The 26,579-nt window shown below is 45.4% G+C and overlaps 1 protein-coding gene across 4 annotated transcripts; it reads left to right on the forward strand.

The window, feature by feature from the left end:
* LOC100223114 (ATP-binding cassette sub-family A member 10) lies at nucleotides 1–25,695 on the forward strand. 4 transcript variants are annotated; one of them, XM_030287383.4, is made up of 39 exons: nucleotides 1–135; nucleotides 2,190–2,299; nucleotides 2,700–2,916; nucleotides 3,344–3,502; nucleotides 3,720–3,820; nucleotides 4,042–4,268; nucleotides 4,730–4,868; nucleotides 5,219–5,404; nucleotides 6,322–6,469; nucleotides 6,936–7,107; nucleotides 7,711–7,769; nucleotides 8,180–8,290; nucleotides 9,202–9,377; nucleotides 9,664–9,783; nucleotides 10,528–10,666; nucleotides 10,777–10,867; nucleotides 11,166–11,305; nucleotides 11,860–11,979; nucleotides 12,074–12,263; nucleotides 13,706–13,872; nucleotides 14,582–14,709; nucleotides 15,074–15,211; nucleotides 15,714–15,827; nucleotides 16,218–16,388; nucleotides 16,733–16,843; nucleotides 17,470–17,604; nucleotides 18,947–19,015; nucleotides 19,399–19,490; nucleotides 19,918–20,038; nucleotides 20,355–20,472; nucleotides 20,940–21,031; nucleotides 21,910–22,082; nucleotides 22,605–22,680; nucleotides 22,933–23,027; nucleotides 23,745–23,864; nucleotides 24,026–24,166; nucleotides 24,411–24,490; nucleotides 24,571–24,626; nucleotides 25,168–25,695. In XM_030287383.4, the coding sequence occupies exons 2-39, from the start codon at nucleotides 2,198–2,200 to the stop codon at nucleotides 25,264–25,266; spliced, it is 4,893 nt and encodes a 1,630-aa protein (XP_030143243.4). In that variant the 5' UTR covers nucleotides 1–135; nucleotides 2,190–2,197; the 3' UTR covers nucleotides 25,267–25,695. The 4 variants fall into 4 exon arrangements, with proteins under 4 accessions (XP_030143243.4, XP_072793144.1, XP_072793143.1 ...); XM_072937041.1 differs by lacking the exons at nucleotides 1–135; nucleotides 2,190–2,299 and adding an exon at nucleotides 2,485–2,577 and having other exon boundaries at nucleotides 25,168–25,406; XM_072937042.1 differs by lacking the exons at nucleotides 1–135; nucleotides 2,190–2,299; nucleotides 22,605–22,680; nucleotides 22,933–23,027 and adding an exon at nucleotides 2,484–2,577 and having other exon boundaries at nucleotides 25,168–25,406.
* Nucleotides 25,696–26,579: the final 884 nt, after the last annotated feature.

Below are 26,579 nucleotides of genomic sequence, written 5' to 3' on the forward strand. Positions count from 1 at the left end.
GAAGTGCCTGAGGGGGAAAAACGACAAAGGAGATCTGTGAGTCTCTGGGCCAGTCGGCCAGTCCAGCCCAGGGAGGCTCAGCACCTCTGCTCCTCCAGGACAACCTCTGGATTCCTCTCAGATCTTCCTTTTGAGGTAAGGCTGAAGCATTCTTCCTAAGCCTAAATAACAAATGTTATTTTGAAGGTATAAAAACCCCCAGTAAATTATAATGCTGTTAATGACACTGGGTGAGGGTACAAATGCATGGGTGGTGCACAGGGCATCTTTCTAATAGGTTGGGTCAAGCTTAGGGGTGTTTAAAGGCCATAGAGTCCTTTAAACCTTACTTTGAGATGAAATAACACACAAATGGAGCTCAGCTTATGGCAGAGATTTAATTCCAGTGTTTCTCAGCGCTACAAGGATGCAGTAGCTTCAGCTCAGTATTTTAAATGATCCAGGACATAGGAGGATTAGATTTCTTTCCCTACCTCCAGTGTAAGCTAGAGTTTGAATTTAAAAGTTCTGTCCATCTTTTGCTCTAAAAAATTCCACCTGAAATACCGCAGGAGCAAAGAAATCAGTTGTGCCACATTTCCCCCAGCTGCCAACCTCTGCAGCAGCACAGGGTCAGTGGGCACTGAGGGGTGACCACAGGAGGGACGTGTGGCATGTCCAGGATGAGCTCCTGGTGTGCCACCTCTCCACCCCAGCCAGGATCTCCCGGGAGTGTCAGCCTGCTGAGGTTACTCCCTGGGACTCTTCGAACAGCCTGGCACAGCTTTAGCTGTGACACAAACCCCGTGGCAGAGGTGGAGATGTGCACAGGTGACACACAACATCCTAACCCTCGCTTCTGCGGGGTAAAAAAGCAACCAGATAATAGCAAGTTTAAACCTGCAGTTTATTCAGTGAAGTCTAGAGGTTATTACACAGGCTAAACTCAAATTTTTATACACCTGGGTTTAGTGAGACCATCAATGAGGGAAAAATCTGTTTAGAGACGATGGCAAAATCCAAGGCAAGTGTTTGCAGCCATTTGTTGCAGATGCTTTTCCAGCACTCCAGTGCCTGCTGTCTCACCACACCGAGATTCAGCCCTGAGGGCTGAATAGAAATATTTGCAGGAAGATAAACTCTGGTTTGCCTGTCAGCACCAGGAGGCATTGTCCCCCAGGGGAACAGGACAATGTAAATCTTCCTTCCTTGTGACAGGAAGGCTTGAAGGGATTAGGTCTGTAACAGCTCCGATTTTTCTACCTGAGAATCACTTAGAGAAGATCAGGATTTTGTTGAAAAGCGGATTTTAGCTCCAGATGTGACAGCAGAGCAGTTTGGACATGTGAGCAGAGCCCTTTTACATGGAGGTACTGAATCTTTTTGCTCATTAAAGGTCCTCATGGATGTTTTATGGATGGTTAATAAGCACACGTCTCATCTGCAAAAATCTGACAGGCAGCTTTATGCTTTACTTCTTTCAGTTCCCACCACTAGCCTTAACCAGACAAAATTATCCTTGTTTTGCTTGGACCATGTCATTTTGAGAAATCTGCCCTGTCTGTTGGAGTAACACACCAGTGCATGCTCGTGGCCACTCAGTTTTCTCTCATTTTTCATTAATAACCTGCCAATGACATTTCTCCCACGCACTTCCAAGAATTTGTTCCCTCGTGGCTCCGAGTTCCCTTCAGCAGATGCTGTTTTCCACTAGAGCTCAGCTCACACCACAGCCAGGAGTTGCTCAACACTTCTTGGTGTTGAGCCTACATCACATTAAAATGTGCAAATGGATTTTTTATTTTCTTTTTTTTTTTTTATTTACTATATTGTTGTTGTTTCTTGGGTATGGAGCCCACCCAAGCTGATTAGGTCATGTAATGTGATAGTCCTTTTTTCATTTCATCAATAACTCCTCCCAAACTCCCCATGCTGAAGTGTGGAAACCTGAAATTCTGATTTTTATCAGTGTTTGCTGCTGATCTGTGATGGTTGGAGTGTATTGAGGGTGATGAGGCCCCTTGGACCCTGTGCTGCAGGGGTGGTTGTGCTCAGCACACAACATCTGGGTTTCTTCAGCTCATTCTTGCTGTAAAAAGGAAGAAAAAGTTTCATTGCAAATCTGCAAACACTATGCAAATAAAACCAGTTGCTGCTGGTTTGGCTTTTGTTGTATTTGAAAGCAAATTTCAGAAAGAAATTGTCTCTAGGTTCAAAGATGAAGGCACTCCAGAGGAATATCAGTGTATTACAGCAGATTAAAATTCTCTTGTGGAAAAATGTCATGATCAAGTGGAGGATGAAGATGCAGAGCTTTCAGGTAAGAAAAAATTAAAAATAAAACCAAAATAGTAGCTAACTACTGAGAATGACCCATATCCCTGCCTGCCTCTAGACCCTAACGTCTTAGGGTAAAATTAGAATTTAAAGCACTTTTGAGAAGCCTGACTGGTAATGAACAGTTGGAGATTTGACTTTTTTTTTTTTTTTAATGGTGATATTTATGTCTGGTTTGTGACAAATGAGGGCATAGATGGGATCTTGGAGCAGGTGATGGGCACAGTGCCGAGAATCTCTTCATCCACACCTAAGAAACAGGTGTGAACAAATCCCTCTTATTTATATTTTAATCCCACAAAGACTGAATTCCTCTTGTTTACATTTTTAAACCCACAAAGAACCTGGTTTATACTGCCATGAAATTCTCCTCCCTGCTGTAGGAGTGGATTCTGTCCCTGCTCTTCCTGCCCCTGGTGTTCGTGGTGTCCTCGTCCCCGTTCATGATGAAAGCCCGGTTACCCGAGGTGCCCTGGGCCCACCTGGGCTACCTGGATGACCCTGCCTTCAATGCCACCGGGGTCACCGTCACTTTCACCCCCGCCACTGCCACCACCAGGCACATCATGAACAAAGTGGCCTCCAGCTCTCTCATGACGGGTGGGTTTTGCTTTTTAAATGTTGGATTTTGTCATTATTGAACTTGTTGTACCTGTGCTGTGCTGTAGCGGTTCTTCAGCATCTTCCATCAGGAGATGGTTTCAAATTCATCCTAAATCCTCCATTTTCACAAATATTTATCCTCTAGGATTTAAACTACCTGTGAGGCCAGTGTGCCCTTCTGAACTGGAAAGCTCTGCCTTACAAATATTCCATAATACTTTTAAAGCACCTTAAAAAGCATTATTTTGAGGTACATTTCTTCTCAGCTGGTAACGTCTGAAGAATTTAGAGCTGCCTCCGTGGGCAGTGAGAACTGGAAAAGAAGGATTTGCAGTGCTGAGAAAGAAGAACATTCCCTCAATGCCTATAGATGCATTTCCACACTCACAAAATCTCATGGCAATATTTTTCTGGCACTTCACAGGTATAAAACTAGTGGAACTGGATGATGAGAGAGCCATGGAGAAAACCTGGATTTCAAATAGGGAAACTATAGGAGTTGTATTTAAGGACAACTTCTCCTACCACCTCAGGTTTCCTACCACCCATGTGGTTATTCCCAATGAAGTCATTGGATACGTAGGTAATACAAAATGAGGATTTCAGGGCGGTTTCCTGGTGTGGACAGGGTGGGAATAATCCACGTTTGTTAAGTGATGGAATAAATTGTGGGTTTGGGTTATTTTTTTTCTTGTCACTGTCCATTTGAAGAGTTTCCCACGGTGCCAGTGTGTTCTTGTCTTACATTTAATAATGAAAATGAATTACTTTTCCTTACTGTGATGCCCTTTGCCTTGTAGACACCTGCTACAACTTCTCCTGGAGTATCTGTGAGAGCCCAAGGTACTGGTACAAAGGCTTCCTGTCCCTGCAGTCCAGCATTGATGCTGCCATTATAGAGGTAAATCCAATTTAGGAACTAATGGAGACATCCTTTTATTTTAAATATAATAGAGGAAAGGCAAACTCTGCTGTGGGAATAGCAAGGGATGGCTTTGTCAGAAAAGAAAGCTGCTTTTAAAAGTTAATCCAGGGAGGATGAAGCAGAATATTCCTTATATAAATGCATCTCACTGCAGAAAATAAGCAAACCACTGATCTGTTGACCTTGCATTCCTTTAGATGGTGGCAAATCATTCTGTTTGGGAAGAAATGGAATCCATTGCTGGTGTGAGGATGAAGTCCCGAAGCATCCTCTTCTCCGTCAGCCTGGAGTACAGCTACTTCATGATGGTTATCATGATGTGCTTCTTCCCTTTCATGTACTTCTTATCAAGGAATGTCACACGAGAAAAGAAACAGCTCAAAGAATTGATGAAGACCATGGGCCTGCATGACATTGCATTTTGGTGAGCTCTTTTTTTCCTGGAATAAGTTTGCCAAAAATCAGTCCATTCCTGGGCACTTGAGAAGCCAATATATGAGTTAAATGGGCTTAAAACTTTTCTCCAGCACTCTGTGAGATTGATTCCTGGTTAAGACAAGGAAACACCGTTGTGCAAATATTTCAGTCAGTCAACGAAAAAACATACTTGCATTGCTTGAAAAATTATGTCAAATATTAATTGATGCAGCTGATCCCTGCTTTTGATCAGTTGCTCATCCAGAGGGTTGAGCATGGCAGTGGTGTCCTCTGCTCCTGGGGTATTTCCTCCTAAGCTGGATCACCTGCCTGTTCTGAGGATGCGAAAGAGAAATGATTGCCACGGGAAATAATCAATATTTCAATTTAGACACTTCTGACGTGCAGATGAAGCTGTAAGCAGAGCTGCTAACACCCACAGGGCTGATGGCACCTTTCCCTCCCCAGGCTGTCCTGGAGTTTGCTGTACTCCCTTTATGTGCTGATCTTCTCCTGCCTGCTGACGGCCCTCGTGCTGCGGGAGCGCTTCTACACCAGCAGCTTCCCTGCAGTCTCACTGCTGTTCTTCCTCTATGGCCTGGCCTGTGTAAGTCAGGCTTTAAAGCCAGATTTACTCCCCAGATGATTTATTACCATGTTGATGAACCTAAGCATTGCTCCAGAGCCTTTGTGCTCGGGAGCTTTGTGGGCCATGCTGGCTGAGTGGCTTTTCTAGGTCAGCAGCAGAGATTTGATTTGCAGCCTGAAGGGCTGACAGGCTCTTGTTTGGCTACAAAAGGCCCTGTTTGAAACTCAGATCAACCCATTAAGAAGGGCTTTAGTGGATTTTATTATACAGACTCAGCTCAGCAGGGATCTGGTGCCTGGTAGATGGAAGTGATGCTGTTAAGAATATTTATTTCTTTCAGTGGTTGAAGGAAACTTCTGTCCTTACAGATCCACCTGGTTTTGATGCTCTGCTCCCTCTTAAGGACCTCCAAGATTGTCAGCTGCATGGGCTTCTTCATCATCTTCATCTTCGGGTTCCTGAGCCTGGCGGTGCTGATAGAGGATGTCCCCGAGCCGCTGAAGTGGTTCCTTGGTCTCATGTGTCCTTTTGCATTCAACACTGCCATCGCCAAGGTACGGGGGCACCACCCCTGCAGCTGAACCTTCCTGCCCCTGCTGGCAGAGAAAGGCCAAGGAATTCCTGCCCTTAGCTCAAAAATCCAGCTGGAAAACACCCAGGCATTGTCCCTCCCTCTGCACAGCCTGTTTGAAACCCCCAGGTGAGCTGAGCTGTGCTGGGCAGCACAGAGGGGCTCCAACGCCCCCATCCCATTCCCCTGCTTCAAAAGCAGAGACAAGCAGGGCCCTTGGCACAAAAAATCTGCTGTTGTGCACGTCTGCAGCTTCCACATGGCCCCATCGTGCACACAACAGCCCCTTTATCCTCGGGAACATCAGGGACAGCATCCCTGGCTGCCCATCACTCCCCTCCTCCTGGCAGCAGGGACTGTGCAAATCCAGCTCTGGGTTCCTGCTGCTGCTGCCCTTCCTCCATCCCCACCCTGCAGAAATCCCTGCCATTGCCCAGCTTCCCATTAGTCATATCTGCACAGTTCTTGTAATCTAATATTTGATTTCTTGTTATATATTTAAAAAAAAAAATCTGCCTGGGAGAGGAAACTGCCTGCAGCAGTTGAAAAAGTCTGACTTTATTAATTCACCATATGGTTAAATCAATCATTATGTAAATTATAACATTTTTGTCATGACTCTGTCACATCAAGAGTGCCCACATCAGTTTTTTTTAATTGATCTCCTCTAAAACTCTGACCTTTTCTTCTGTTTCTGATTGTTCTGGAAAATTCTGGATTAAAACATGAAGATCTCTGCATGGAGTAAATCCATTCCCCTTCCTCTTTAGAAAGAAAGTAAGAATAGTTGGTCAGTACTGCAGATGATTTCTGGGTTAAGAAACAGAGTTGCATCCATGGTTTGCTGGCATCTGCATATTTTCCAGCCTGAAATTTGTTCTTCTTTTTCTTTTATTTCAGATTTTTGATTTAGAGAAATATAGAATAGGTTTCTCCTTTTCCAACCTTATGGGGGAAGCACACTTTTTATTTTCAACATACATACTGCTGGTGTTTGACTCAGTCTTGTACATGCTGCTGGCTCTGTATTTCGACAAAATTCTGCCAGGTGGGAATGATTTCTTTTTACTTGCATGGATTGCATGGGCTATACCAAGGAAATAATGCACTGCTCCTTTTTTTGACTCAGCCAAAATAAGGTTTGGACTAAAAGAAATTTATGATGTCATGGAGTGACTTTTCTGTTTCTGGCACATGCCAGATTCAGAGAATCAATGACAACGAAGTATTTAACATTTTTTATTTACTATTTTTTTTCTTTCTAATTAGGAGATTATAGTGTAATAATGTGTAGGACAATACCTCAATCCATTACAAAAAGCAATGAATTCATTACATAATTCCCTGAAACCGCCTTTCTTGTCTCCTCTACTTCTGCTCCAAACCTGGAGGGGGTTGAGGGGAAAAAAGTTCCAATTTTTGTACTTATCTGAAACTCCTAAAAGTTTAGTCTAGGATGGTGTCTTGGCTGTACCTTTGGTTGATGTTAGGCCATCTTTTTGCTTTCCTGGCAGGCAAATATGGGATCCCAGACCCTCCTTTGTTCTTCCTGAAGGCCTCGTACTGGATGAGGAGCAGGAGAGGCTCCAGCAGGGATGAGCCCAGAGCCACAGAAAACCCTGAGGAGCTCCTTGGGGATGATGTGGAGCCTGTGCCCCCCGAATTCCTGGGGAAAGAGGCCATCAGGTCCAGAGAGAAGGCATTGCTTGTATCTGGTTTAGTGCTCCCCACTCCTTCCATCAGCTTGGGTTGGACTTTTCTAGGCAGTTTTCATGTTGCTGAGGCTCTTGCAAAACATTTTGTTTCACAGAGGAAAAATTAGAGATAAAAAGATAATTCAGACTGGTCATTAAAGGTGAAATTTAGGTAAATTTAGATTTAAAAATAACTGTGGGTTTGTTGGGGGTTTTTTTTGTGTTTTTTTTTTTTGTTTGTTTGTTTGTTTATGTTTGTTTGTTTGGTTTTTTTTTTTTTTTTTTTTGTGGACTTTCAATGTCCTTTAGCGACAAAAGGGAGAATGAAGAGGGTAACCCATGGTAAAAGTGTTGCAATGGGCTTGGCTTTGTCTTTGCCAGTCCTGGTGCCCCATTTTTGGTGCCAGGTTGGGATGTTCACACCTGGGTACAGAGCCTGTCAAACCTGTACATCTCAGCTTTGTTTCTTAGCACCTTTTATTTTCTTCATGCCATTTCTGTCATTGTAACTTAAGGACCATAAAAATGTAAAAGAGCAGCAGGGAAAAGCATTTACAGAAATCCCCAAATAATGACCTCCTTATCTTCCTTTTAGGCTCCACAATATTAAAAAAGCCTATAAGAAGAAGGACAAGAAGACAGAAGCTTTAAGAGGTATGAAAGCTGTGAGATTGATTCTTGCTAAAGACAAGGAGACACTGTTATGCAAAAAAATCAGTCAATGAAAAAAACCACTTGCATTGCTTGAAAATTCATATCAAATATTAATTGATGTGACCGATCACTATTTTGTTCAGTTTTTACTGATTTGCTGGTTTTTATAAGACTAAAGAGAAGAAAGATTTTAATTTTAAAAATAGTTTCATTTCTGTCTTTTCTGCGAAATACAGACCAACTTCTTATGCCTTTAGTTAAAGGTTTGCAGAGCTTTGCCCCACTCAGTGCTCTTTTGGCTGATTATTACCACTTAATTCTTGGACTTTTTGCCTCCTCCTGTCTTTGACAGTGAGGGAGGGGAATTCAAACCTCCTTTCTCCCCAGACTTGATGTTATTTTTGTTCTAGGTCTGTCTTTAAACATTTATGAGGGTCAGATCACTGCCTTGCTGGGCCACAGTGGGGCTGGAAAGACAACGCTGCTGAACGTGCTCAGTGGGCTCAGCTTCCCTTCAGCAGGTAGGAGCAGGCTGGGATGGGGTGGCCTTGAGCCAAAAGTTCTAAAGATCAATTCATTCCCCCTCATCCCATTGTCTTGGTTTGAAAAGCCAGGTATCTGCTAAGGAAGGGAGGAGCCTCCCTTGAAATGGAAAATGTAAACCCTCTCCATCCAAATTATTCTAATTTTGAAATTAAGGGGCTATTAGGCAAAGATATGGGAATAGGAATAACAGTTCTTTATTAGTAAAAAAAAAAAAATTAAAAGAAAAAATAAAAATAAAAATGCAGTAATACAAACCCACACTGCCAGAGTCAGAAATGCCCTGTCCCCCCGTGGGTCAGGGTGGTGGCAGCAGCCCCATCCCAGGGTGGCTCAGCCCTCCTGCAGTGCCAGCTGTGCTTCTGCTGGAGCAGGATCCTGCACAAGGGGGGAGTTTTCCTCTGGAGCTCCAGGGCTGGGGGAGATGGGCCTGGGCTCCTCTGGGAATGCAGGGGGAAGAAAGCTGCTCCTCTGGGAATGCAGTGGGAAGAAAGCTGCTCCTCTGGGAATGCAGTGGGGAGAAAGCTGCTCCTCTGGGAATGCAGGGGGCAAAGGCTGCTGTGCTGTTCCCAGGTCAGATTGGATCCAGGTAGGAATGTTTGGCTCCTCCCCTGGGCAGAGCAGCTCCCCATGGATGATGGAATTTTCTCAGCCATGCAGGGACACTCACTGGCCATGAACGGGAAATAATTAATAATTAATAGCCCATGAACAGAAGACATCTCCTGGAGGGAGGATTGGCTGTGGAAGAGATGAAGAAAACTGCCCAATGAACAGCAGATACCTGCCCCACCTCTGACAGATGGCAATAGAATATGGCCAGACTATTGCTACCCCCAGCCACATCTTGCATTTCCAACCTAAGACACCCATTTATCCCCATGAACAGGCTCTGCCACCATTTACAACTACAAACTCTCTGAAATGGGAGACAGGGAGGAGATCAGGGGCATGATCGGGATTTGCCCACAGTTCAACTCGCAGTTTGAGGTCCTGACGGTGAAAGAAAACCTGAAAACTTTTGCAGAAATCAAGGGCATCAAGTCCAAAGAGGTGGAGCGTGAGGTGAGTGTGTGTTCCCCACCATTCCACAGAGTCTCCTTTTGCACTAGGAAACTCAAAGAATCCACCTGGGTCTTTTGAAAATTGAAGCTCCAAGCCCCATCCAGCCTGGACTTGGACACTTCCAAGGATCCAGGGGCAGACACAGCTTCTCTGGGCACCTCACCAGCACCTCACCCCCCTCACAGGGAATCATTTCCTTCTGATGGCTAATTTAAATCTTAATCTACCCTAATAAAGGATGGAAGGACAATGCCTGCTGAGATTGAATATCCTTGTGCTGTTCTAGGTGCAAAACATTCTGGAGCTGCTGGATATCAGCAACATTCAAGACACGCAAGCTGAAAAACTGAGTGGTGGACAGAAAAGGAAGTTATCCATTGGAATCGCCATGCTTGGAAACCCCCAGGTAAAGCAGCAGGCATGGTTCTGTGATGTAGGAAGGACTCAGGTTCAGCATAATTAAAACATTGGGCAGGCATTTGGCTCTAGGATTTCAGACTTCTTTAAAGTGCTTATAATTACAATGAATAAATTTCATAATTTCTTTTGGTTTTTTTTTTAATTCCTAACCTACCTTGCCAGCCAAGTTTTGAAGCAAGCAGAGTTCCCTAAGCTCTCACAGCTCCCCAAACAGCTGCCCTTGTCTGAAAGATGCCCAGGGTCTCTCGCCTTCAGAACACCAAACCCCAAAGACGCGCTGTGGCAGGCACATTCTTCTCTCTTTCAGGGTTTTTCATAGAGGAGCACAGAGGAAAGAAAGAGAAAACAATTTCTATTTCTGCTCCTTGTTTTTCCTATGTGAAATGTGTTTGGAGAATTGTTTACCTGGGGTGATTGCTTGGTTGGATTCTGGTGAGGATTGTTTGAGCCTGATGGCCAATCCAACCCACCTGGGGCTGGACTCACTCTCGAGAACAGAGTCATGAGTTGTGAGGAGTTAGATATGGTAGTTAGAAAAAGTAGGTTTGTAGTTTTAGTATCTCCTTTAAATTGTATATTAATGTATTTTAGTATAGTTATAATAAGGAAATCATTCAGCCTTCTGACCTGGAGTCAGACATCAGCATTTCTTCCCACCCGGCTCACCTGCATTTACCATAACACACAACTGCTCCGGCAGCGGTGGATGTCTGATCCCACCTTCCTGCAGGTTCTGTTCCTGGATGAGCCCACGGCAGGGCTGGATCCTCTCTCCAGGCACCGGGTGTGGAGCGTCCTGCGGGAGCAGCGGGCGGGGCGGGTGGTCCTGTTCAGCACCCAGCTGATGGAAGAGGCCGACATCCTGGCGGGTGAGAGCAGACCCTGGCTGGGGCATCCCTGTGGGAAAAGCTCACAGAGCCCCAAAAGATGGCACTGTCTGCTCTGCACTGCAAATTCCTTTGGCTTTTCCTTTCTCCAGACCGCAAGGCTTTCGTCTCACACGGGAGGCTGAAGTGTGTCGGCTCTTCTCTGTTCCTGAAGAAAAAATGGGGGATTTGCTATCATTTAAGGTATCTCCTTAAGCCCCAACAATACCTGGCAACATGCAAGTACAAGGGGACAGCAGAATTAATGAAAGCCCAGAGCAGATGTCATCAAAACAAATTACCTCCACTAAAATCCAGCTCCATTAACTAAAACAGCACTAAGATTTAGGGTTAGGGTTAGTTAATCCAGAGCAGGGAATGAATGAAGAATACTGGAGTTTCCTTTTTATGCATCCATAAAATGGTGGATGTTGTTTGTCTGGGTGGGCTTGAGTTGTTTTTATTCCAAACCTAAGCATCTTTTTTTTTCCCCACACAACAGGATCCATGTCAGTGAATCTTGTGACCTGGAGAATGTGACATCCCTGGTGAAAGGGTACATCCCCAATGCCACGTTCTCAGGACACACCCACTATGAACTGAGATATAAACTGCCTTTAGAAAACGTGAATAAATTCCCAGGTAATGTATATTAAAATAATCGAGGATTATTCATAGGGGAAAAAATGACAAATGTGTTGAAGGAGAAATACATAGGGAGATTTTTTTTTTACAGAAGTCACATCGGGACTTCAAAACCATTGCCGTTTGGGTTTTCTCCAAAATTTTACAATACATTTAAGAGTAAACTGTGCAACAAATGCTTTTCTACTGTTTGCAGTGACAAACCCTGCAGGCTAAACTGGGCCATGTGTGTTACTGAGAGTTCAGTTCTCTCTCTGTTAAATGAAAAGACAGAGATAAGAGAAAACTCCACACAACCTGCACTGCTCCATGCCCATTTCTCACTTCAGCCTGACCATCCCACAGAGGGTGGAAACAGTCTGAAATGTCAATAAGCAGAAGAACACCTTCCATGAGGGATGGCTCTGGCAGTTTTTTGCTCCTCCACACCTTTGTGTCCTGGAAGTTCATTGCTTTGCTGCATTCTCTGTCACTGGAGATGCTCCAGTCAGGCTGGTTCAGCTGAGTCATAGTGTCTGTGCTTACACCTTTATTTTATCTCTGTCCTCCAGACCTGTTCAGTGGCCTCGACAGCTTCTCTGAGCAGGGAATTATCAACTATGGAGTCAGCATGACAACCCTAGAGGACGTGTTCCTGCGGCTGGAGGGAGAAGCCATGGCTGATCAAGAAGGTAAAATTCACAATCCACAGCCTCTTAAACTTCCACGAATCCCCACCTAGAAGCTGGTCTGAGACATAAATGTGCACGTGGAAACTCTCTGCAGATGAGCCCGTCCGTGGGGAGGAGTGGGGAGCAGCAGGAAGCCCGGAGGAGGCAAGGCCAGGCTCCCTGCTGCTCTCGGACACCGGCACGGCCTCGGTGCAGGGCCTGGCCCTCTGGAGGCAGCAGGTCTCTGCCACGGCACGTGTGCACTTCCTGAAGCTCAAGAGCTCGGTGAAGAACCTGCGGTCCATGTAAGTGCCAAAGGGGCTCTGGGGGTGAGCAGGACTCCTGGACTAATCAATGTGATTAAGCAGGAGCCACTTTATTGTTCACATTGTGCTCTATTTAGACACTCTTAACATGACTGCACACACATTTCTTGATTGGTGCCTCTATCTTGTCCACAGGTTCTGCACGCACTTTTCAGGATATGTGATTGGTTACAGTCCAGTGCTTCACGGACTTTCACTTTTTTCATGGCCTTTATCTAGTTCTTGTGGTCTTGGCATTTTGTTTCTCAGCCTCTTCTTTCTTAATTTAGCACAATTTATGCCCCAGTGTGTCCCAATTTATGTCCCTTGACGAATTCCAGAAGGTTCTGACAAGAACAACCAAAAATTGATTGGAGCATGCCGCAGCCCAGGCTGTCCAAATCAACTGCTACAGGGCTCTCTCCTGAAGGTCTGGAAGTGGACCCAGTCACACCAGGGGGGACAATTTCCACACCCCTGTTTTGAAGAGATTGGATTAATTGATATGAGGTCTTGGTTAGGAATGATCTTGGTCATCTGGACTCAGAGAAGGGGAAAGTTTTTTGCTTTGCAGTGCCAGTAACACAAAATCTCCCTTTTGTGCATTTTCATTTCTATGCTGAATAATTTATGCAAGAGAAATCCATTTTCTTTCCAAATAAAAGCATCATTTAGAAATACTTTTATGGCAAATGGGGGAAGCTTTAAAATAAGTCAGTGTGTACAGAGAGTACTTTCAGGCTTCCTCTGCTTTTTTTCTTTTTAATTCTCTCATGTTGCCAATGTTTGAACTCATTTGGCCCCGCTGGTGTTCAAGCTGGAGTTCCTGGCAAGTCTGAAAGGCATTTAATGGTCCTAAAATATTTAGAAGGTGCTGATTTGTGAAAACCTTGTAGCTAATGGAAATCTGAAAGGAATTTCATGGCCCTAAAAAGTTGAGCAGTCTGGATCTGAGGTTCTCTCCCTGCTACATTTTGAGTCATTTGGTGAATGATCAAGGTTTGAGGTTTCTGGAAATAAAATTCTCTCTGGTCATTGGTAACAAAGCCTGAGGGAATGGCTGGAGCTGTGCCAGGGGAGGGTTAGGTTGGATTTTAAAAGATTCTTCCCCCAGAGGGTGCTGTGCACTGCCCAGGTTCCCAGGGAATGGGCACAGCCCAGGAGCTGCCAGAGCTCCGGGAGTGCTTGGACATCACTGCCAGGGATGCCCATGGTGGGATTGTTGGGTTGTCAGGGCCATGAGTTGGTTCATTGTGGGTCCCTTCCAAGTCAGCATATTCTGTGAAATATTCAGGATATTCTGTGAAAATTGCCAAAGGTTTTTAACAGAGCATTGGGTAATCTGAATATCATCCACCATTTCCAGCACACAAATGCATTCTGAACACACTTCTGCTGAATATCTCTTTTCAGAGTGTTTATTCATCTCTTTCTTAATGCAGTTTGCTGCTCTATGTGGTTTTTCTGCTTCCTCTGGTGTTGCAACTGTGCATGGTGGCTGGCTGGCAGAGTGTGAGTGCCTGGCAGCTCTCTCCTGCACGGTACTTCTTGCCCCTGGGGAGGAGATCCTACCTGGAGACCACCACCCTCCTGGTCTACAACCACACAGGTGAGGGGAAGAAGCTTCTCCTCCTCCTTCCCAGTTCTGGGTTCTTGCTGCTCCAAAGGAAATGCAGGACAGAGCAGATGGGTGTAGATGTAGAGGATCCAAGGGGGATGGAGGCTTTAAGGAGGGAGGAGGGATTGTCTTTAGAGGGTTGTGAGGGACACCTACTGTGGCTTCAGCAGCTGGTGAGACCCTGATGAGAGATGTGCAAAAGGATATCAGAGCAGGTGAGATAAGGTGGGGACAGGGTTCTCTCCCTGCCACAAATCCAGGTTTCTATCCAAGCAATTTCAGATTTTCAAAGCAAGCACCACACTCCAGGCTCTCTCATCCTGAGTCAAATTAATGAGCTGCTTCCAGAGTTTCACCCTCAACATTCCCATGAGTGGATGATATTTCATGTTATTCAGCCAGAGGATGACACTGGTATCTTCATCAGACGGTCCCAAAAGAAAATTCATTTTGTAGCACATTGGAAGAGGCTAGGGGAAAAAAAAGGACAATGCAAAAATTCAGTCTGAAATCCATGAACTTCCTGAAAACTAATGTGAAGCAATCCAGCACACATGTGCTGGCTGATCCCCATGGTTATTAGATTTCTTCTGTTTTTGCTTGGTGGTCATGGATTTAAAAATAAAAATAAAAATAAAATTGTCAAAGACTCTTTTGTTTTCCAGTGTTATAATTCCTCTGGTTTTGATCTTCACACCAGGCACAGACATTGACGACTTCATCCATGTCCTGCAGAGCCAGGATATTGCAGTTGAAATGGCAAAGGAGGAAAATGTCACAGAGGAGCTGGAACACAACGGCGCTCTGCTACTGTTCCGTGAAGGTCAGGTGAGGATTGTTCTCCTCTCCCTCCAGTCTCCTCATAACAATTGAATAATTCAGCAAGGTACCTCCATCAGCTCTCCCTGTGGGATGGCCCTGTTGACTTTTTGTAAGGTACAAGAATTAGAAAGTATTTTGAGCAGTAAAGTCCGTGCTAGACGAGGCCTTATCTCCCTGACCTTCCACCTCAAAATGTACATTTTTAGCACAGCAATACAAACTTCCAATACCTCGTAATTTGTTTTTTTAGCAAACAAGGCATAAGCAAATCTATTTCATGCCTGGATTTTCCCGGCGTGCTCCTTTTCTACTGCTTCCCTGCAGATGAGAAAAGCCAGGAGCTCTCACCTTCTTTTCCTGCTCTTTGAAGAGCTACAGGTTCACTGTGCTGTGCCACTTGGAAGCTATCAACTGCTTCCCAGTGCTGGTGAACGTCATCAGCAACGCCCTGCTGAGATCCCTCAACTCCACCAGGCACATCCAGGTCTGGAGCCATCCCTTCTTCTCTGTAAGTGAAGCCAGAAGCTGTCAGAAAACCATTTAAGGTCTCACTAATTCATCAGATTTTAGTGGAGAGCCCTGTAGGGCTGTCTGAACATGTAAATCCACCTTCCTTCATGGTGCCTCTGGAGCCACCACGTTTGACTTCGGGAAAACCAGATTTTTTTCCCATGTGGGTCTCAAGGGCTGGTGGGTGGAGAGGATTGCTGGGAGGGTTTCTCCAGGAGGTTCCTTATTCTCTCCAGCACATTATTCAAGCTTTGGCACATCAGTTGATGGAAGAGAGAGCTCCCCATGAATCTGGGATGGAGGAGTGGGACTTGCACCACCCATCTTTCTTCACCAGCAAGTACTTTTCATGGCTCTGCTTTGGGAAAACCTTCCCAAATTTGGTTTAAAATCCCTCTTTTTTGTTCATACTGCCCTGTAATCCATGAGAAACACAGTAAAATAAATGATAAAATGAATTGTAGGCATTTTCCACAAATGCTCTGTTCTTCTGTTTTCAGCTGGTCAATCCAGGATACTGGGATTATATTATGTCCTTTTACCTCATTTATATGCTGCTGTTACTCCCTGGTTTTCCTCCTCACTTTGCAATGGGCTACACACAGGATTGCAAGGTAAATTCCTTGGAATGAAGCAGGTTTGGGGTGGGCAGAAGGGATCACAACTGCATTGCCAGAAGGATGTTTGAGTACAGAATCATGGAATCATTTAGGTTGGAAAACACCTCTGAGGTAACTGAGCCTAGCCTTATGATTGGCAGCTTGGGGTGTTTTGATTCATGAGAAATTTTGCAACCAGCACAAAATGTTGAAAGGCAAAAGGAGGTCAGATTTTACCCCGGTGATTTTATCCCAGGAGGTCAGATTTTACCCCAGGAGGTCATATTTTACCCACAACAGTGTCAGATTTTATTCTCTTTTCATTCCCTGGGGCCTTTCCCAGTTGGTGCAGTTGACCGACCAGGCAGGGGCAACAAACCACCCTTTAAAATTGTGTTTTCCCAGGTGGGAGCTCGTGCCCAGCTGCGGGTCTCGGGGCTCTTTCCCTCAGCCTACTGGTGTGGCCAGGCACTGGTGGACATCCCACTCTGCTGGATCCTGCTCTTCTCCATGCTTGGGCTCCAGTTTGCCATGAGCAACAAGATTTCTGGCAATGCCAGCGTCACTCTCTTGCTGGTACATCCCATTCTGGTCCTTGCTGGTTTGCTTGGAAGGGATTGAGAGAAAATATTTTGTGTGGGGGCAGCTGAGACACTGTGGGTACAGATGGTGCTGGAACACTCTTGGTCCTCTTACTGACCTTGTTTCACCTCCTGTCCTTTGGGTTTCTCCAGCTGAAAATAAAAGGCAATAAATCTTGCCTTAATGTATTCCTTTACACCTCAGAGTAAAATTGTGGTAATTTCTAAATTCCCTGATCTTACTCTGTGATCACTTCCACTGCTGCCCGTTGCTATAGATGGGTTTCTGGTGGTTTACCTCACTCCATTTCCTCCAACAAAATCCTTTTTTCCCTGTAGGTCACGGGGATGTTGGGTTATGGAATTTCCCTCGTTCTCTTAATCTACCTGATATCCTTCAACTCTCGCAAAGAATGGAGCTGTGATCTTTGGTCTTTTATCCTGATAGTGGTGAGCACATGGTTGGATAATGCACTGCAGGGATTGCAGACATTCTGAGATCTTGAGGATGAGCTAGATGCCTAAACACCAAGCAGAGATGTGGAACGTAAATCTGGGCGTGATTCATAGCAGCCAATTCTGTATCAAATTTGTGTCACCGTGTTCTGTTGCCACAATCCTGCTGGGGGAATACCTGGATCAAACATGAACTGGTGCAGGAATGGAGACAAAAAATGAATTTATCACTCTGCTTACACCCCACATCCAAGAGATGTAAAGTGTTGGGACAGGAGCTATCAGGCTGGACACTGATCATCCAAGCCTGACCTGGAAGCAGGTGGATTATTGGCATGGACTGGGATGGGAATGAACAGGATGGGATCCCATGTTTGACTTTTCTGCCTGAGGCAGCCCTTTCCCTGGGAAGAAGTCTCCTCAGCTGGCCCAAAGCAGCAGCCAACCCTCACATAGAGACAGCTGAGGACCTCCTGAGCCCTCTCTGTCTCTCATCTTTCTCAAGTTTTTGTCCATTTTTATAAATCCAACAGGGAATTGCAGAGCTAGACCCACACAGTTGTAAGGAGCAGTGAGTAACCCTTCCCATCAGCTGAATTACCCTCTTGTTTTATTTTCAGGTGTGCTTTATTTCTCTTTTCATCAGCAGAATCCTCAACAACCTGGGAAGACTCACCTCCCTCTACACTTTGTCCCTCTTGGTTCCTGTGTACCCCCTGATGGGTTTTGCGATCGATCTTGTGTTTGACCCCCACGTGAGTGCTGCTTCTGGGCAAGGAGAGGCCTAAAACACAACCCCTGGGTCCTCATGACCAAAGTCTGGGGGTAACTGTCCCAAAATCTGGCGGTAACTGCACCAAAATCTTGGGGTAACTGCACCAAAGTCTGGGGGTAACTGTCCCAAAGTCTGGTGGTAACTGCACCAAAATCTTGGTGTAATTGTCCCAAAGTCTGGGGGTAACTGCCTCAAAATCTGGGGGTAACTGCCCCAAAGTCTGGGGGTAATTGCAGCAAAATCTGGGGGTAACTGCCCCAAAGTCTGGTGGTAGCTGCACCAAAATCTTGGTGTAACTGTCCCAAAGTCTGGGGGTAACTGTCCCAAAGTCTGGGGGTAACTGCCCCAAAGTCTGTGGGTAACTGCACCAAAATCTTGGGGTAACTGCCCCAAAGTCTGGGGGTAACTGCCACAAAATCTTGGGGTAACTGCACCACAGTCTGGAGGTAACTGTCCCAAAGTCTGGGGGTAACTGTCCCAAAGTCTGGGGGTAACTGCACGCTGCATTCTGGGAACAGAGTGCGCCGTTAAGCGACTCTTTCAGCTCAGATCTCATTTTCCCAGCTGTCCATTAGGGCTGGGGGTGACTTCTTGTGCAGCTGTGACTGCAGATTAGGTAAAAACTCTCAGTTCTTTCCATGCAGAGCCATAGAATGGAATCATGGAGTGGTTTGGTTTGGAAGGGACCTTAAAGCTCATCTCGTTCCACCCCCTGCCATGTGAGGGGACACCTTCCACCAGACCAGGTTGCTCCAAGCCACATCCATGTTGGTCTTGCCCAATGCCAAGGATGGAGCAGCCACAAAGTCAATCAACTTGGCTTGACCAATCCTAAGAGAAAATCTGAAGCCATGGGTCTGTCTTTGCATGGAAAACAAAAACCCGAGTTAAAATTTAGAATACTCACAAGAGGCTTCACTCCATGTCAGCCTACGGGGGTGGTGGAAAGTCAGCTGAGAATTTAACAAAACCCCCCAGCTATGTGCAACACTGTTGATAAATGATAAACTACTGAGGGGTGAAGTCTCCTCTGTCCTGTCCCACTCACCTCTTCGCCATTGGGACCCAAATCAGAGATGTTTTCCTGGGACAGGACATGTGGAAGGAGAGTCTGGTCCATGTACTGAGAGCTGTGACATGTTCTGCTGTAGGATCAGGGTTCCCAAAGCCAAACATCTGTATCTGTTCATCTGTATGCTGAATGTCTGGGGAAAATCAGAAGTTTTGCAGATTTTCAAAGCAGTTTTGAATGTTATTGCATCATCCAGAATGATACTATAGAATTACATGTCCTTATTGAGTATTTTCTTTTATTCTTACAGAATTTAATGCAGGACAATGAGTCATTTGGTGCAGCTTCAGGCAGTCATGTACTGATTGCTGTCTTTGCAGTAAGAAAACATTTAACATTGCTTTTATTTAGGACTGTGGGTCTCCTAAAGCCCCTCCTCAGATATGAGGAAGCAGGAGGAGGATCTGGGTGGGTCTGGATGACATTTTACCCATTGTGCTAGAATAATTTCATGCCTTTGAAACAGGAAAAGCAAAATGAAGTAAGCCCAGATCACCTCATGCTGTCCTGTTATTTTATGAACCGGGTTTTTTTCTGCCCTTAGTGCTTTCTGCAGTGTTGATTACCCTGAGTTTCCATGTTAATAGGCCGTTTTCACAGGTTCTGTTTCCCCCACATATTTTACAGCACTGCCACCACCTCAGTGCCAGCTGTGGTGGGAGGCAAGGCAAGGCTGTTAATGTGGCAACCTCTGGTTTTCAGCCTTACATCCATTCTGTGGTGTTCATTCTTCTTCTTCGCTTTCTGGAGTTAAAATATGGAAAAGCAGTGCTGAGACAGGACCCCATATTTAGGTTTGTATGAACACACATGCACTTATGAGATCTAAACTCCTGCCCCACTGCTTCTTCTTGAATGCATTGCATTTGTGTCCCTATTTTTAAATATTTTTTTTAATACTGGTGATCTTTTGATGACTTTAATAGCCCCTTAAATACTGCAGTGGTGTGATAATATAAAACAGCTTTTAAGCTATGTAGTGCTCCACGGGATATTGCCTGTGCTGTAGGATGTACCAGCTTCTCTTTTGGTACAAAACAAAGATTATACATGTCATCATCATCCCCAAAAATAACAATAATGATGATGATTTTAATAGTAATCATTATAATATTGTATAAATTCAATCCCAGGGAAATTACCACTTGATTTATCCAAAATGAACTAGTGGAGAGCAGAGGTAAAGAGCAAAATCCTAAGATAAACCTGGTGGGTTTTCAGGATTTCCCCAAGAAAAGAAAGCAGCCAGCAGCACCCCAAGGAGCTCGAGGAGGAAGATGAAGATGTCAGAGCTGAAAGGGAAGCAGTGAGAAATGCTGTGGTGGCTCCCAGTCAGGAGGAGGTACCCCTGAGTGTTGTCCTTCTTGTTTTGTTTGATTTTCTACCTGGTAAAACACAAACCAGTGCAGGTCAGTGCTCTGGCTGTGTTGTTCTCACTGAGAAAATCAAAATTCCAAAAGCCTGGTTTCCCTCAGGAGAAGAAAGCTCTTAAGAGGAACCTGGACAATAAAGTGTCCTGTCACACCTCATATTTGTGGTGAACTATAAAACAAAGATCTTCAGAAGGTTTTCTGCCTTTTTAATGGAAAAAAAATAACTGAAGGACTGATGCTACCCAGGATAATAATTTAATCTTGCTCCTTCCTCCTCACTTTCAGAAATCAGCCATTATAGTCAGCAATCTGTGCAAGGAATATAAAATAAAGAAAGCTGGCTCACTTTTTAAGAAGAAGAAGAAAACAGCCACCAAAAACCTTTCCTTCTGTGTTAAAAAAGGTGAGAACTGGGACTGCCCAATCTGTGTTGAACCCCAAGTTAATTCTCAGTTACCTGGGCAAGGACAGAAAGGTTAAATTAATTTGTTCTGTTGTTAAAGCACCTTCAGTCTGGGCTTGATGTGTGAATGACCTGTGACCTATTAATGACCTGTGACTGTCCATTATCTAAAATAAAGATAAAATAAAGATCCTGGGGAGAGAGGAGCACTTTAGCAGTGACTCCTGGGAGCAATTCACCGCATCAGTTTAAGTTGAAATCTTACGAGCTCTCCAAGTGTGTATTTTATACAATAAAACCATTTATTTTATATGATCTTTGATATTAGTATTCTGCCATTTCTATTTTTTCTTTTGTGGGACTGTATATATTTATATATTTCTTGTATATTTATGATTATTCTTGTATATATATGATACACTTCTTGAATGGGGAATGGGCATAAGAAATGCTGTGCATTATTGCAGGAGAAGTGTTAGGACTTCTGGGGCCCAACGGAGCTGGGAAAAGCACAGCTATCAAAATGATCACTGGAGAGACAACCCTGACTGCTGGACAGGTAGGAGACACCTGGAGACAAGGGATGGACCCATGACAAAAATCCAAACCTTGCACCCAGGATAAGCTATCATTTTTATTAAGGTTGTAGTTTTCTCAGAGCATTATTAGTGATCAGGGTTTTAATTGATTTCATTGTGCTATTATTAAATAATGTATTAATAAGGTGATGGTGAGCTACTTCTAACTTTGATAAGCTGTTGCATCTGCCTTAATTGCCATGTTTACATTTAAGAACTGTGTGAAATCACTCTCTCCCAGTGAGTTTCCTCACTTAAACCCCATAATCTTCCCTTGAACCACCCCTTGGGTGGGAAAAATATAAAATTAAGAAGAATTTCAGAAAGCTGTGACAGCAGGCTCAGAAAGAGCAAAAGAACTCAGAGCTAGCTACAGCTGCAGAGTCTGAAAGTAGAAAAGTTACAATAGTACAGCACGCAAGGACAGCAAACAATAGTTTGAGTTTTAGGCTTGGCCAAGATCGACCTTAAGAGTGCAGAAAAATACACCTAGCAAGAGAGTGGAAGGTTTTAAGTTGAATAATGAAGTATTGTATACTGTAATAGAAAGAAGACAAGCCAGCATTGTGTGAAGCAGGTGTACATGTGCTTTTAGTGACTGGCTAGAACAATTGTCTGTAAGCTTCAGCAATGTGCTATTGGCTAGAAAGTTTTTTAAATGCTCTGTACCAAAGAAATCTTTGGCTGCTGCTGGCTGTACGTGAGCTTTGCCATGTTCCAGCCATGTAATGAGGCTGATGCTGCCATAAAAGCTGAAGGAACTTATCCCAGTAGTCCCATCCTGATCCTGAAAAACCCCAAGACACCCCTGTGCTGGGCAAGGCTGTGTGAGAGGCCAATGCCCAGCCTGGTTGTGCAGGTGCTGATGAAGAGGGGAGATGGAGGAGGCTCCCTGGAGCAGGCTCCTGCCTTCCTGGGATACTGCCCCCAGGAGAACCCGCTCTGGCTGGACCTCACCCCGCAGCAGCACCTCAGGGTCTACGCGGCCGTCAAGGGGCTGCAGCAGGAGGACGCGGCTGCTGCTGTCCACAGGTACATATGGAGGGATGGGATGCTGTGTTCCACCCCTCACACATGGGGAGGGCACCAGAGAGTCAAAATTCACAGAGGAAACCTGAAGGAAGTGCAGGAAACTCAGCTGCAATATGCTTTTGTGCTGTGATTTAGTGAGCGGGCTAAAAAACCTCCTGATTTTCCTAAGTGTGTTTGGTGGGGATAAATTTACCACTAATGCTCTCTTAATGTTATCTCCAGGCAGCTTTTCTGAAATCTCTTTGGCACCACAAGAAAGGGTGCTGAGCTGACACTGGCAAAGGGGAATGGTTCTGTAATGCTGTTGACACTGGTGATGGGTTTAGAAAAGAGCTTGTGGCTTCTTCACTGCACTCTGCTTCAAATAGTCACTGCCTTTTAGTGACACAATAAATGTTTAATGAAAACAGGAATCAAGAGCAAGGGGAGAAAAATTACTTTTTTTTTTTGTCATTTTGGGAACACTTGATGAGAGTATTGATTTGGAGTAATAAAAATGTTCTTTTTTCATTTTCCCCAAAGAATTGTGAATGCTCTGCAGCTTCAAGACTACTTAAACAAAAAAGTCAGAAAATTACCTGCTGGGATAACCAGAAAGGTGTGTTTTGGGTCACCTACAATGAGCACTGCAATGCTCAAACACTAATTAAAACATCCCTTTCTGAGTGGAGGGACCAAGCTGTGCCCTGAGCCACCCGGGAGAGCCTCGTGTTGGGTGGGTGGTGGAAATGAGCCTTTCCCAAACCCGCATTTCATAAATCACAACTCCCATAAATGAGGAGGTGCTGTCCACAGCTCTGCGTGGGGACAGTGCCGGGGGGTTTGGCTGAGTCCCTTCTCCATGTCACAGCTGTGTGTGGCACTGTCCTTGCTGGGCAATCCCTCCGTGCTGCTCCTGGACGAGCCCTCCACCGGCATGGATCCCAACGGGCAGCGCTGTGTCTGGTGAGCAGCAGAAATTACAGAGAGAAAATCAGCGTTCTGAGAGTTTTATCCTGATTCTTATTACTCTTTCTTTTAGTTACTGTTAATACATTTTTCTTTGTACACTTTAAAAGTTTTGAGGCTACTTTGCCTTTCTCCTAATCCTACCTCACTGCAGGAAGTGAGTGAATTAGTAATTAGGCAGCACTGAACCCACCACACTCATTAGTACATTAGCCAGAAATATCTCAAAATTGGAGAAATCTCCAATTAGCAAACCAAAACCACTACATGGAATTGGTGGGCACAGGGCCACCCCCATGGGAAAGGGATGAGAAGCCAAAAGGAGATGCTTGAAGTTACATGAAAAGGGTTTTACCCCACCCACAGATGGTGCTGTCCCTCACGTTGCAATGGTTCTGTTAGAAAATAAGTTTCTTGTCTATCTCTAACTCAGGGATGAGCAAGGAGAGAGAAAAACTATTTTACCTTCATCCTTTTTGCAATATTTAGGACAGTCCTAAATGGGATTTGGGAGAATTCATAAAGAAACTCAAGCCAAAAATATTTTTTGTCACTATTTCAAAGCATTACCATGTGCTCATTAATCTAAAGTTGCCGCACGTGAAAATTTTATTCTTATTTTAGGGGAAAGGCTTTTGGATGGACAAAGAACAATTATATTTCTGGGGAGAATTAGATCTTCTTTTATATATTTTTTTTCACTCTGATGCCCAGGAAAACAATCCGGGATGCCCTGAAAAGCAAGGAGTCAGGAGCCCTCCTGAGCACGCAGTACATGGAGGAGGCAGAGGCTGTGTGTGACCGTGTGGCCATCCTGGTGTCCGGGCAGCTCCGGTGGGTGACAGCCCCTGGCTGAGCTGGAACTCTCACAGCTGCTCCTCCAGCCTCACCCACCATGGTTTTTATGCAGTGTGCCATGGTTTCCTTCTCAGGAAGGAGCAGGTGCTGAGGTGACAACGACTTCACTGTCACCTCCTTGCCTCCCTGCCCTGCAGGTGCATTGGCTCCATCCAGTACCTGAAGAACAAGTTTGGCAAAGGATATCTGCTGGAAATCAAGGTCAAGGATGCAGAGAGCACTGATGCTCTCCATGCTGAGATTCTGAAGATCTTCCCGGGTGCAGCCCGCCAGGAGAGGTAACTGAAAAATACGGGATGAGGAGCGGTTTCAGCATTACCCCATCTCTGAAAACATCTCTGGTGGGCTGGCCAGACACAGGATCTCAGCTGGAGAGGGATGAACAGCTCCCTGTAGGGGGATCTGATTTCATAATGTCACCACATCCAGCCCTCCTGCGATCCCAACATCAGGACATCCATAAAGATTTGACCTGAGAGCTCAATACAGAGCAAGAATCACCTTTTCTTCTGTTTCCTCAAGGTGCCCCTCTTTGCTTGTCTACAAGATCCCAATGAAAGATGCCCTGCCCCTGTCCCAGTCCTTCTCCAAGCTGGAGGAAGGTAAGAGCAAAACCAGGCAACTTTTTGAAAAGGCAGAACAGCAACTGCTTGCTTTTAACCCTCTTCCCATTTCTCCACAGCCAAACGAAGCTGCAGCCTCGAGGAGTACAGCTTCTCCTTGAATACTCTGACTCAGGCAGGTGATTTTTATTCGTGCTGTAAAGGCAGGAGCAGGGACAAAAGCTGCAGCTAAACCCAGGCTGGTGCAGTGGCAAAAGGCAGCTCCACTAAAAAACTGCCTGAGGGCGGTGGGTGAGGGGTTCTCTACTGGCAAAGTGGTGGAAAATGGTTTGGTTTCTTTACTGCTGGGATTTTTCATGGTGGGAACAAGTCTGGCTGAAGTCTCAGACCCCACTTGGTGGAGAAAGGCACAGAACACACCCAAGGATGAAGCTGCCCATGCCCAGCCTCTCTGGGTGCCCCAGAAACAGCAGATTATTTATTGCTGCTTTGGTGGGAAAGCTGAGGAATGTTTAAGTCAATCCTTTGGTGGGGAAAACCTGTATGGAAATACCTACAGGCAGGGGATGCCTGTCTGGTTCTCCAGAGAGCACGGGAGGCTCAACCCCTTCTCCCCCCAAAATGCCTCTCCACACCTCTCCCAGGGCTGCAGAGCTGTGCCTCCTGCAAAGGAGCATCCCAGAGAAATAACCCAAGCTTTACCTTGCCCATTCCAGGTGTTTCTGGAGCTCTGCCGAGAGCAGGAAAAGGATAATTTTGATCTGACTTTGGATGGCACTTTTGACTGGAAACAGCTGCAGCAGGAGGACTGTTAAACACTCATTTATGCATTGCTCAGTATTAACCAAACTGCACATATTTACTGCCACTCTCAGTGTACCACAGAGAGGGGAACAGGCTCCTCTCTGAGCAGAAGAGGTTTCACCTGCACTCTGCAGGGCTCTCTGCCCTGCTCCAAGCTGCACTTCCAAAGGCTGGCTGATCCAACAGTGCCTGCTCTGGGGAGAGCTCTTGTCAAGCCAGGCAGGGTGAAGCAGAAGGACTGAAAGCTTTGCAGAAAGAAGGGTCCTAATCCATCTCCGGGGCTGAAATGTCTCTGGATCTGGGTGCAGCAGGGAATCTGGACATGCTCTGCCCTCCTGGGCTCCTCTTCATGTCTGGGTCTTTCTGCCTATGACATGTTCTTGCTGGAATTTGCACTCCATTTTTATACCCTTCCAATAAATATCTCTATAGAAACTGCAGTTCCATCCTCATCTGTCATCAATGCTGGGGACCCTGAGGAACAGCTCCAGCTCCCTCCCCTGGGGATGGAGATGCTGCAGAGGGCAGGGAGAAGTTTACCTGGCTCAGCAAATGCTCTGCCCTGCCCTCCCTCCACTCTGGAGTGAGTGGTGGTCAATCCTTTCCTTGGAAACCACCCAGGTGGAGAAGAGAAGGTTCCAGGGATTCCTAAGAGCCCCTTCCAGTAGCTAAAGAGAGCTGGAGAAGGACTTTTTACAAGGGCATGGAGTGATAGGACAAGGGGAATGGTTTCAAGCAGACAGAGAGCAGCTTTAGATTGAATACTGGGAAAAAATTCCTCCCTGAGAGGGAGGTGAGACCCTGGCACAGGGTGCCCAGAGGAGCTGTGACTGCCCCATCCCTGGAAACATTCAAAGCCAGGTTGGACTTGGTTTGGAATAACGTGGTCTAGTTAAAAGTGACCCTGCTCACTGCAAAGGGGTTGGATTGGGAGACCTTTAATTGCCCTTTCCAACCCAAATTATTCAATGACTTCTCTCCTTTCATCCCTGTGCCCAGCACAGGTTTGCAAAGGTTAAAACTCTCCCAGGAAACACTCGGTTCTCTCCACACAGTCCCAGTGGTGGCTGTGTTGCAATCACTGCTTGTGCACGTCCCACACTCAGCTCTAAAACACATTTTGGCAGTTGGAGGACACATCCTCAGGGACACCCTTGGTTGTTTCCCTCCTGCTTGCACAACAGCTCTCCCTTCCTCCTCTGCACCCCTGAGAAATGGGTAAGTGAAACCACCAAACATTTGTGTCACCTTTGTGTGAGCCTTTGTTCACACACTCGGGGAAATGGAGATTCTCTGAAAGGGAAGAGTTTTATTTGCTGCTCTG

Source organism: Taeniopygia guttata, chromosome 18 (genome assembly GCF_048771995.1).
Source record: "Taeniopygia guttata chromosome 18, bTaeGut7.mat, whole genome shotgun sequence".
In the NCBI taxonomy this organism is placed as follows: domain Eukaryota; kingdom Metazoa; phylum Chordata; class Aves; order Passeriformes; family Estrildidae; genus Taeniopygia; species Taeniopygia guttata.

Bases quoted from the DNA above. Each gene is read 5' to 3' on its own strand.
- LOC100223114 (XM_030287383.4), top strand. From the start codon at position 2,198: ATGAAGGCACTCCAGAGGAATATCAGTGTATTACAGCAGATTAAAATT. The intron at 12,264-13,705 runs GTAAGTGCCAAA...TTCTTAATGCAG, and splicing joins GTGAAGAACCTGCGGTCCAT to TTTGCTGCTCTATGTGGTTT. The intron at 22,681-22,932 runs GTGTGTTTTGGG...TCCATGTCACAG, and splicing joins CTGCTGGGATAACCAGAAAG to CTGTGTGTGGCACTGTCCTT.